The following is a 12,646-nucleotide window of genomic DNA, read 5'->3' on the forward strand; positions in this document are numbered from 1 at the left end:
TCAACCTGTTTAGTGAATGTGACACTTCCAGACATTTACAGTTTTCATTGACTTATTTTTGTCTTTACTGCTTTTCTTTTTAAATAATTAAAGGCTGAATTCCATAAACATAAAATGTGTATCTTACTTGTTTAGTCCTAAGATATCTAATGCCTCAAAATGCATTAAGTGCAAGTAAATACCCTTCTTAAAGAATAATTAATGAAGATTAAATACCTTTAATTAATGAAGATTAAATACACTTATATTATTCTGATAACAAACATTAACCAATGAATGCTTGTGTCTACTTTAATGGGATTTGTTTTAATAAAAGAATGAATTTTATGGTTTGCGAATACAAAAACTGTTTAAATATTATTCATATTTTTAATTAATGAGAATTTATCCTATCTACAGGGTTTTCGATATCAAATTATCCTTGACAGGCAAAGAGACTGTATTTGACTTGAACCGCTAGGTTTCAAATGCTAATGCTCAGAACAAGGTTAAAACAATTGTGCCAACTGAAATTAAAAAAAAAAAAAAAGAGGAGTCAATCTAAAAAAATATATATGAAGTAACACTCAAGTAGAATTTAGATATGCCAAAAATCACGAAGGACGCAATGACCGGAAATTTGGGAAACAAAACAGGATGCCAGGGGCTTCCCTGGTGGCGCAGTGGTTGGAGTCCGCCTGTCGATGCAGGGGACGCAGGTTCGTGCCCTGGTCCGGGAAGATCCCACATGCCGCAAACAAAACAAAACAAAACAAAACAAAACAAAACAAAACAAAAACAGGATGCCAAAACCTAGCCTCTCACCAGATTGCCAAACTGAAGTAGTATCTCTAGGTGCGGTAGGTCATGACCTGTGTGAGTTGCTTTGCCTAGTCTATCCCTTTCCCTCAATTCCTACTGATTGTGCAGAGTCTTGTGCACCCCTGGAAAGGAATCTGGATTTGATTCCAACTGCAATGGGATGCCATTGGAGGGTTTTAAGTAAGGGATTATAAGATCTGATTTGCTTTAGGGATCAAATGTGCTGATAAATGTGAACAGGCTCTGTAAATGCTAAAGCATCATACCAGCATATTTTATTACCTTGATAGAGGTCAAACTGAAAGGGAGAGATGAAAATAAGGAACATTAAAATCCAAGTAGGACAAGGCCCATTCTAAATCATGTGGCCTGGGGTCTTCTCCCAGGCTTCTCTCAAGTTCTGTTTGGGACTTGAGGAAGATCAGGTTTGGTGGAAGAGGAATTAGGAATTGTATTTGCCATATTAAGTTCGAGGTGACTATTAGACGCCTAGGTGGAGATCCTGAGAAAGTATCTGGATATATCCAACTGGAGCTAAAGAGAGAAACCAGGATGGAAATAACAGATTTAGGATCTATCAGAATATAGTTTTGCTAAAAACGATAGTTGCTAATCTTTATAGCATGCTTACTATATTTTAGACACCATTTTAAGTGCTTTATGTATAAACGCTCTTGGTCCTTACCACAGCTTTAGCAGGTTAGGTCCCATCATTATCTCTATTTTAAAAATGAAGAGGGCTTCCCTGGTGGCGCAGTGGTTGGGAGTCTGCCTGCCGATGCAGGGGACGCGGGTTCGTGCCCCGGTTCGGGAGGATCCCACATGCCACGGAGCGGCTGGGCCCGTGAGCCATGGCCGCTGAGCCTGCGCGTCCGGAGCCTGTGCTCCGCAACAGGAGAGGCCACAACAGTGAGAGGCCCGCGTACCACAAAAAGAAAAAAAAAAAAAAAAAGAAGAAGAAACTGAGGCACAAAGAGATTAAGCTACTTGTCCAAAGACACACAGCAAGTATGTACCAGAGCTGGAACTCAAACCTAGGTAATCTGACTCCAGAACTCCTTAAAGCCATGGGACTGTTTGGGATATACAAAGAGACAGGACTGAGGAAGAGGAGGACAGAGCCCTCACATACAGTATTTCAAGTCAAACAATTTCCTGAGTCCTGAAGATCAAGTGACTGGCGCTGTTTCAGGCTCTGCAGACACAAAGAAAAATAAGACACAGTCTCTCAGGAAGCCCACTCTGATGGCTATGAGCTGATGGCAACTATTTACTGAACATTTACTATGTGCCACACACTGGCCAAGCTTTTTAGATATGTTATTTCACTCCTCCTAACAGCCCTATGAGGTAGATGTTACTACAGCCATTTTAGAAATAATGAAACTGAGGTTCAGAGAGGTTAAATAATATAACCTAGTTATAAGTGACAGAACTAGGATTCAATCCAGGTCCATCTTACTTCAAAATCTGGTCTTTTCCAAGGAAATCCTGTTACATGCTATAACATGGATGAACCTTGAGGATATTATGCTAAGTGAAATAAGCCAGGCACAAAAAGACAATGTATGATTCCACTTATATGACGTATCTAAAGTAATCAAATTCATGGAAACAGAAAGTAGTAGAATGGTGGTTACCAGGGGCTGGGGGAGGGGAAAAAAGTAGTTGTTTAATGGGTTGTTTCAGATTTGCGAGATGAAAAAATTCTGGAGATCTGTTTCACAACAATGTGAATACTTGACACTACTGACTGCACACTTAAAAATGATTAAGAAGGTAAATTTTATGTGTTTACAACATAAAGAAAAAAAATTTTAATCTGGTCTTTCCAAGTATACCACATGCCATAATGGATATGCTTACTGTGCTATGGAAATACTTGTGAGGATATAATTTATTCTGCAACGTGGGGGTGTAGCAAGGAAGAGATCAAAGAAAGTGACTAAGAAAGGACACATCTGAAAGATGAAGGTCCCCACTTTATCTTCACTATAGTTTTGGGAAGGTACATCCATCTCAACCTCTGAAATAGCTCCCATTCCTGTCTGTATACAACTACTGATTACCACAATAACCAGACTAGATCAGGCTCAAGAACATTCCAGCACCTTCTATCTGGTGAGCTTCTTCAGTCTCCTCCCATTTCAAGTCATCCAGCACTGGAAACAAATTAAGTGTACTAAATTTCCCCATTCATTAAGTTAACTTCCGTGGCTCCCTATTGCCCTCAGAACATAGAGGATTATCAAGATGAGTGCTTAGGAGCAAATTACCTAATTTTTCTGAGCCTCAGTTTCTTCATCTGTGTTGAGATGAGTCCCGACACTTGGTTCAAAAGATTGAGAATTAAATAAAGACACTGTATACCTTGCACAATGCTTGATCCAAAATATGTGCTCAGTAAAGGTGAGTTAGTTCCCTTTCTGCCCATTCCTACATACCCAGCTCAGTAAGGGTCTTTGGGTTAAAGGATAGAGCAAGTATTTCCAGAATCTTAAGGCAGACAAAGAAGAATGCAAAGGGAAAAAAGTTGCTCATCTATGGTTAACTGATGTTCAGGAAAATACTGTTCACCCAGAACTGCTTCTTCATCTGTAACCCTCTACAAACACAGACCACCTGGTCTTTATCTTATATTCTGTCCTTTTAACCATATGAGTAATATTGAAGTGGTTCAAAATTAAGTTCATATATAAAGTTATACTGTGAAAAGTCTCACTCTCACGCTCTCCCTCATCTACCCAATTCCCACTCCACTCCCACCAATCACTTTATTACTATTCCTGTATTTACTTAAAAAGTTTCTTTACGCAAAAGCTATCCTTAAATTAAACCAATGCTTTACAGGTGTGTTTGCAACGTAAGTTCTGGGAACATGGGGGCGGGGGGAGTAGAGCAGCGAGCAGCCTAGGTTTATTCATCCCGCTTTACCCTAAAGCAGTGTCCTTCATTCATTCAAAAAAAAAAAAATGCTAATCATATATTGGGCACTATTTAAGCCAAATACCAAGTATAGCATTAATATTAACTGATTATTCTTCAGCTTTTTACTGTGCACCAGAAATGCATTTAACGCTTTTACACAAATCAGGAAACAGGCACAGAAACGTAACTTGCCCAAGCAAGAGAGAGCTGGGTTCTGAATCCAGGCCTGACTCCAGAGCCCTAGCTCTTTACCATGACGCTCTACTCTGGCAAACCAGATACAGTCCCTGCACCCGCTGGAGCTCAGCCTAACGTGGGACACACGCGAGAAAAAGGACAGACAACAAAGAAATATGTAATTACAGACTAAGAAAGTAATGTGGACGGAACGAATTCAGGGCTGTAACTGAATAACAATAGGGACCCACTTTTGAAGAGGGAGGGTTGTGTCGAGGAAAGGCCTCTCTGAGAGAATGACATTTATGATGGCTTGGGAACCGTTTGGGGTTTGCAGTGATGACCCACCGCCCAAGTCACGGGGAAGAAACTCGCGGCCCGTAGAGGCTACAGCAAACTCGCCCAGGGTCCCCCAGACGTGCAGACGTGGCGCAAGGAAGGGAGGATCTAGGAGCTGGGCCTAAGACTCGTACACGCCATCAATGCCCGATGCAGCCCAGCCCTGCTCGGCCCCTAAGCCGGAGCCTCTAGCCTGCCGCTGCCCACTGCCCCGCCGCGGCTGACAGCGTCGCGACAGCCCACAGGGAGGCCCCGCGGCCAGCCAAGAAGGGTCGGGCCCGTACAGTGGCGGCCTGAAAAGGCCTCTTGCCCGGCCCCCCCGCCAGCTCCCGCCCGGTCCACCCCGCCCCGCCCCTCCGGGCCGGCTTCGTACCTGCACGGCCCGGACCAGGCCCCGGCCGGTCAGCTGGCCCTGCCGCAGCTGCAGCAGAATGTTACCAGGCCGCGGCCGGCCGCCCCATCCGCCCCAAGCCGCCACAGTTGCCGCCGCCCGTCGCCCTCGGCCGACCCCAGACCCAGCAGCCGCCGGCGCCGCCGCCATGTCTCCTCGTCCGACAAACAGGAAGCAAGCGGCCCCGGGGCCGCGGAGATTCCTACGGGGCGGCGGAGGGGTCGCCGCAGCGCCCCCAGTAGGCCGACGGCGGAGGCGCAAGCCGCGTGGCAAGGGGCCGTGCGCGCCGCGGGGACTGCTGGGAAATGTAGTCTTGCTCTCAGGAGGGCAGGTGCGAGAGAGCGATGTGGCGTTTCTTACGCCACTCGTCCTTCTGGCCCCTCAGTCCAGCATGTCAGTGAGGTCCCCCGAGGTCGAAGACAGGTCCTCGCGTGTGCATTCTCCCATTTCTTGCCTATTTGGGGAGGTTACAGCTAACTGGCTAGGAAAAGATCTTGGATACCAGACCAGGAATCTGGCCGTCTGGTCTGATTTCCCGCCTGCTTCTTTCTGCCTCTGACTCGCCACGGACCTCTCTGAGCCTCAATTTCCTCATTAGTTCATTCAGTCAGTAGTTCCTGGGAGCCTAAACAGCCAGGAAATAGTTCCTTGGGGCCAGCTCTGCGCCCAGCACTGAACGGTCCCTGAGAAAACAGTGGTGAGCAGAGCGGAGTAACTAGGTCCCTGTTTTGAAATGCTGGTTACAGGGAAGACAGCACATCCATACACAGACGCACAGTAACAAACTGGGTAACTTGTGTAACTGGGTAGGTTGTTGTGATGTTAAATGGAATAATGGAAGGGAAAAGGATTGGTAAATTGTGACATCATATTCTCTGTCAGAGGACTCTTGTCCTGATTTCTCCCCACGAGATAGTATGTTCTGTTCTACTCTGAGCCCAGGTAATCATTTTTTTGGCAAACTTCTGTACCCGGATCGTGGCATCTCCTCTCCTTTTTTCTTCCTGGGAGGGGGTCTTGTAACATAAATGAAAGAGGAATGCTGGGTGTGATGCAATAAGGAATGGTGGAGATTGTGACCCATAACTTACTGCCCAAACCAGAACTTTTAAGAATGAAAGGATGCTATTAATTACAACGGGACAGCAGGCGTGTAAAGGGACTGTTCCTGGCAAACTGTGATTGTGGTCACCATCCCCATGCCCATCTACAAGGAGTGGTCTCTACTCGCCTCCTGCAAATTGTTGCTGAATTGTCTAGTTTTTCCAGAAAGGCCAAAAGTCTGGGTTTTTATGTGAAATCCCTCAATTTAAAAAACTCCATGGGCCAAATAAAACCCTATTTATGACCCCTGGAACAGGGAGACCAGGATCAGGTCCAGGTGTACATGGAAGTTTAGCATGTGGTAAGGGAGACATTTCAAATCAATGGGCAAAGAAAAAAAAAGTTAGGTCTTAAACTTTACACCAAGTTAAAAGGAATCTCAGACATACTAAAAGCTATGTATAACAAAATCAAAGTATAGTTCTAAAGCTGGATTGTGGTAATAGTTATACAACCTTAAGTTGACTAAAAATCATTAGATTGTATACTCAAAATGGGTGAGTTTTATGATATGTAAATTATACCTCATACATTTATGATATGTAAATTATCTGATATATTAAAAACCAAAGTATAAAAATAGTACAAGTGGGAACTTCCCTGGTGTCACAGTGGTTAAGAATCTGCCTGCCAATGCAGGGGACACGGGTTCGAGCCCTGGTCTGGGAAGATTCCACATGCCGCAGAGCAGCTGAGCCTGTGCGCCACAACTACTGAGCCTGCACTCTGGAGCCCATGAGCCACAACTGCCGAGCCTACGTGCCACAAGTGCTGAGGCCTACGAACCTAGAGCGCGTGCTCCACAACAAGAGAAGCTACCGCAGTGAAAAGCCCATGCACTGCATAGAAGAGTAGCCCCTGCTCACCGCAACTAGAGAAAGCCCGCACGCATAGCAACAAATACCCAACGCAGCCAAAAATAAATAAATAAATTTACCAAAAAAAAAAAGTAGAAGTTAATCTATGGGAATACTTTTACGATTTGGGGATAGAAAAGTTCTTCTCAATCATAAAACCCAGAAGTCATGGATAGGAAAAGATTGACAAGTTTGACCTTAACAATGTTAAAATTTTCTGTACAAGACACTATGCACAACCATAAAAGGCAAGTGATATTCTGGGAAACAGTCAATATCCAGGATGTATGAAGGACTTACTGCACCCTCTGCCTGAAGTTCTCATCCCCAGGAAGCTCTCTGAATGGCTTGCTTCCTCATGAACTCCAGGTTTCTATTCACGGAGAGATCTTCCCTACTATCCATATAAAAACAGCACTCCTTAAACTCACCATCTTATTACCTGCTTTGTCTGTTTCTATAGCACTATCTCCACATGACATAGTTGTTTACTTTTTGCACCCCTCCCCCTGACTGGAGTATAATCTTGGTCTTTGTTCATTGCTGCATTTATCTCCAGCACATAGAATATTCAGCTGACACACGGTAGGTGGTCAAATATTTGTTTATTGGTTCAAAAAATTAATGAACAGATGCATGAACACCTACAAAAATCAAGGTAAAGGGTTCCTGGTGGTCCAACGGGTAAGACTCCGGGCTCCCAATGCAGGGGGCCCGGGTTCGATTCCTGATCAGGGAACTAGACCCCGCATGCATGCGGCAACTAAGAGTCCGCATGCCACAACAAAGAAGTCCACATGCCGCAACTAAAAAGATCCCGCATGCTGCAACGAAGACCCTGTGCAGCCAAAATAAATAAATCAATCAATGCTTTTTAAAAAAATCAAGGAAAAAACCAAACAACCCAATAGAAATATAGGTAGAAAGGAAGAGGCAATTCACAAAAGCTAAATAAATGGCCAGTAAATGTGTAAAAAATGCCCACCCTCGATTTTATTAATAGTAGAATGTTTATGGTGAGAACATAAACTGATATATCTTTCTGCAAAGAAATTTTTTAGCAATATGAATTAATCATAAAGAAATCCAAACTTTTTGACTTGATAATTACTCCCTAATGATATTATTTGATATGATGATGATTTAATGCAAAAATGCTTATTACTGTATTATTTGTGAAAGCAAAAATAGAAAAAAATGTAACAATAAAGTAGGATCATGGTTAAATCTAGTGTTTCAATATAATGGAATATTTGAGCCATCGAACATCATCGTTTACAAAATAAAATACTAAGATTTCAAATAAAATTAAATATTCATATACTTTGATCTGCTTCTAGGAATTTATGTCTTAGCAACAGCTAAACAAGTATACCAAGATGTATTACTAAAATATTCAGTGAGATATTTATATATCAAAATATTGGAAAAATCTGAATAGCCATCAATAGGTGACTAGTTAAACGAACCACGTTTCATCTACTCAGCAGAATATTGCACAGTCACCGAAACGAATAGGACACACACACACACACACACACTGACATGGGAAGATGTTCATGACACAGTTAAGTTAAAAAAGCTCATAGAGGGCCTTCCCTGGTGGTGCAGTGGTTGAGAGTCCGCCTGCTGATGCAGGGGACACTGGTTCGTGCCCCGGTCGGGGAAGATTCCACATGCCGCGGAGCAGCTGGGCCCGTGAGCCATGGCCACTGAGCCTGCGCGTCCGGAGCCTGTGCTCCGCGACGGGAGAGGCCACAACAGTGAGAGGCCCGCGTACCGCAAAAAAAAAAAAAAAAAAAAAAAAAAAGCTCATGGAGGGACTTCCCTGGCGGTCCAGTGGTTGAGACTTCGCCTTCCAATGCAGGGGGTATGGGTTCGATTCCTGGTCGAAGAGCTAAGATCCCACATGCCTTGCCGCCAAAAAAACAAAATATAAAACAGAATCAATATTGTAACAAATTCAATAAAGACTTTAAAAATGGTCCACATCAAGAAAGAAACAATCTTAAAAAAATTGTTTAAAACAAGCGCTCATGGGGCTTCCCTGGTGGCGCAGTGGTTGAGAGTCCGCCTGCCCATGCAGGGGACACGGGTTCGTGCCCCGGTCCGGGAAGATCCCACATGCCACGGAGCGGCTGGACCCGTGAGCCATGGCCGTTGAGCCTGCGCGTCCGGAGCCTTTGCTCCACAACGGGAGCGGCCACAACATTCCTTTCATTTTATTATAAGCGTAGATAACTTTAATAATTTAAAATATAAATTTAAAAAAGTACATATCTATAACTGGATAGGAAGGTGCTCACCACACACTCTTGAAAGAAAAATAAAGCAAGTTATAAAGGAAGAGGTATATTATGACCCCATTCATGTATAATTAGACATTCATACTCTATATGGTTATATGCACAGAATTACCTGAAAGAAATGTTACCAAAAATGTCAACTGTGGTTATCACAATGTAGACAGACTTCAGGTAATTTTTACTTTATTAATATTTTTCTTAATTTTTTACATAGTCTATGTATCATTTTTACACTCAGGGAGGAAAAAAAGTTCTTTTAATGTTAGAAATTAAGAAAAAAGAAAGGGGGCTTCCCTGGTGGCGCAGTGGTTGAGAATCTGTCTGCCAATGCAGGGGACACGGGTTCGAGCTCTGGTCTGGGAAGATCCCACATGCCACGGAGCAACTGAGCCCGTGAGCCACAACTACTGAGCCTGCATGTCTGGAGCCTGTGCTCTGCAACAAAAGAGGCCGCGACAGTGAGAGGCCCGCGCACCGCGATGAAGAGTGGCCCCCGTTTGCTGCAAATAGAGAAAGCCCTTGCACAGAAACGAAGACCCAACACAGACAAAACTAAAATAAATAAATTAATTAATTTTTTAAAAAAAGAAAGGAAAAAAAATCCATTCCAGGGCCACAAAGCTGGACATTGGTCAGCTGTCTGTGAAGCAGCCAGCCTTCCCTGGACAGCCCCAGGATTTCACCCAGAGCTCTTCCTGAGGCATATGGTGGAATATACTCTCATCCTTGTCACAGCAAGGAGACAGGATCCTGACAAACCTTACAGTTCAAATGGCCCTTCAGGTTTCCCTTGGCACTCATGATGCTAGGAACAAGTCTTCGCACCTCAGTTTTGACCCAACTACAAATGTCACTTTACATTCCTAAATTTGAACCTTCCTCAGCCCAGCCTGGCCCAGGCATTCCCCAAAGCTGGCTATTCACTGAGTCAAAAATGATCACATCAAGTTCAGTCCTAAGGTCACTACTGACTAGGAAATAAGGAGATAGGTTTCCAGAAACCTCTGGGCAAAGGTACTCTCCACTTCATCTCTGTTCTGCTGGCCCGTTCTGTAGAAACCAGATGAGTGTCTTTCACCACCAGAGGGCAGAGCATCCCTCCAGTAAGAGGCCAGTTGATGTCAATTTAGGTCAGGGTTAGAAAAACTGAAGCTCCTTAATAGGCTAATTTCTTCCCCCACAATAATCCCAAATGGCTTAACGAAACATGCTGATATTACTCAGAGAGTATCACTTCTTGTAAATGAGTTACCAAACTCAACTAGGCAGATGGATTTTCTGGGGCAATTTTTTAGATCATATTTTTGAATCATAGAAAAGTCATTTTAATCAAAGCAACTGGCACAGTTATATTCAGACCACAGAAACAGCTGTTCGTGCATCGTCCTTTGGTGTTATTTCCGACTGTTATATTCTTTCACATTACATTTCTAATGTACAATCTCTCAAGGATTTGTTTCAAAAAGGTTTGTTGAGTACCATTTCACCTGCCAGGCACTACTGTAGGTGCTAAATAAAAGAAACAAAGTCCCTGCTCTCATGGAGCTTATACACTTGTGTAAGACCCACCCTTCTTTCAGCATGTACCGTTGGCCAAGCACCTTATTTGCAATATTTTATTTTCCCTCAGCTTTTTGGGGGGAAATTTTCAAATCTACAGAAAAGTTGAAAGAATAATACGATGAATACTCATATATCCTTGCTTAAACTCACCAATTGTTAACATTGCTTTATCTATTTCTTCTCTATCTACATGTGTATATATACATATATATCACATTTTTGCCAAACCATTTGAAAGTAAATTACAGATATCATGATACTACACCCCAATATTTCAGCATCTATCTCCCAAGAACAAGGACATACTCCTAATAACCATGACACCATCACACCCAAGAAATTCAGTGTTGATATAATATTACCTTACATTCAATTTTCTGCAATTGCCCCCCAAAATGTCCCACAGAGTCTTCCCCGCACATTCAGGATTCAATCAAGGATCACTCATTGCTTTTGAATGCCATGTCTCTTTAGTGTCTTTTAATCTCTAAGACTCCCCTCATCTTTTCTGTCTTTCATGAAAGTCCCTTTCATTTTTCTGTCTCTTCAGTGTATGACAGTTCCCTTTTCTCTACATCCTCAATAACATTTGTTTCTGTTTTTTGTTTTTTTTATTTATTTGGTTGCACAGGGCCTTAGTTGCGGCAGGTGGGCTCCTTAGTTGCGGCTCACCGGCTCCTTAGTTGTAGCATGTGAACTCTTAGTTGCAGCATGATGTGGGATCTGGTTCCCTGACCAGGGATCGAACCTGGGCCCCCTTCATTGGGAGCATGGAGTATTAACCACTGTGCCACCAGGGAAGTCCCATGCCAACGTTTGTTATTTGGGTTCCTTTTGATGACAGCCATTCTGATTGGTGTGAGGTGATATATCATTGTGGTTTTGATTTGCATTTCCCTTATGATGAGTGATATTGAGCATCTTTTCATGTGTCTTTTAGCCATTTGCATTTCCTCTTTGGAAAAAATGTCTACTCAGTTCCTCTGGCCATTTTTTAATTGAGTTGTTTTTTTTCTTGATGTTGAGTTGTATGAGCTGTTTATATATGTTGGATATTAACCCCTTATCAGTCATGTCATTTGCAAATATCTTCTCCCATTCAGTAGGTTGCCTTTTCATTTTTTCAGAAAGAGAAATTAAGGAAACAATCCCATTAACCATCACATCAAAAAGAATAAAATACCTAGGAATAAACCTACCAGAGGAAGTAAAAGACCTGTATGCGGAAAACTATATGTAAGACACTGATGAAAGAAACTGAAGACAACACACACAGATGGAAAGATATACTGTGTTCTTGGACTGGAAGAATTAATATTGTTAAAATGACCATACTACCCAAGGCAATCTACAGATTCAATGCAATCTCAATCAAAATAAAATGGCACTTTTCACAGAACTAGAAAAAATAATTTTAAAATTTGTATAGAAACACAAAAGACCCCAAATAGCCAAAACAATCTTGAGAAAGAAGAACAGAGCTGGAGGAATCATGCTCTCTGACTTCAGACTATACAACAAAACTACAGTAATCAAAACAGTATGGTACTGGCACAAAAACAGAGACATAGATCAATGGGACAGAATAGAGAGCCCAGAAATAAATAAACCCACACTTATACGGTCAAGTAACCTATGACAAAGAAGGCAAGAATATACAATGGAGAAAAGACAATATCTTCAATAAGTGGTACTGGGAAAACTGAATAGCTACATGTAAAAGAATGAAATTAGAACATTCTCTAACACCATATATAAAAATAAACTCAAAATAGATTAAAGACTTAAATGTAAAACCAGATACTATAAAACTACTAGAGGAAAACATAGGCAGAACACTCTGACATAAATCACAGCAATAATTTTTTGGATCCGTCTACTAAAGCAAAGGAAACCAAATAAAAATAAACAAATGGAACCTAATTAAACTTAAAAGCTTTCGCACAGCAAAGGAAACCATGGACAAAATGAAAAGACAACCTACTGAATGGCAGAAGATATTCGCAAATATGTCCAATAACAGGTTAATATCCAACATCATTATTGTTTTTAATGCTCAAATTGTCCCAAATTTGACCAGTGGTAGTCCTTTCAAGCCAGTTCCTGTGTCCTTTTGATATTTTCTGGGACAATCCTAATTTTAAATGGTCCCTGTGAGACTTGAACTTGTTCAACTTTGT

General features: G+C 42.3%; 1 protein-coding gene across 5 annotated transcripts in view; it reads right to left on the reverse strand.

The window, feature by feature from the left end:
* The window catches only part of TRPC4AP (transient receptor potential cation channel subfamily C member 4 associated protein), a 102,500-nt gene that overhangs the window by 73,819 nt on the left and 16,035 nt on the right, over positions 1-12,646 (reverse strand). The window contains exon 1 of one of the 5 annotated variants that reach the window (XM_033839821.2): positions 4,619-4,817. The exons of 1 other annotated variant lie outside the window; for it this stretch is intronic. In XM_033839821.2, coding sequence (XP_033695712.1) covers positions 4,619-4,786 — 168 coding nt within the window. In that variant the 5' untranslated portion in view covers positions 4,787-4,817. Of the gene's footprint in view, positions 1-4,618; positions 4,822-12,646 lie in introns of those variants that run through there. 3 more of the 5 variants (XM_033839820.2, XM_073792915.1, XM_073792916.1) reach the window with 3 other exon arrangements.

This window comes from Tursiops truncatus, chromosome 15, assembly GCF_011762595.2.
Source record: "Tursiops truncatus isolate mTurTru1 chromosome 15, mTurTru1.mat.Y, whole genome shotgun sequence".
NCBI lineage: Eukaryota > Metazoa > Chordata > Mammalia > Artiodactyla > Delphinidae > Tursiops > Tursiops truncatus.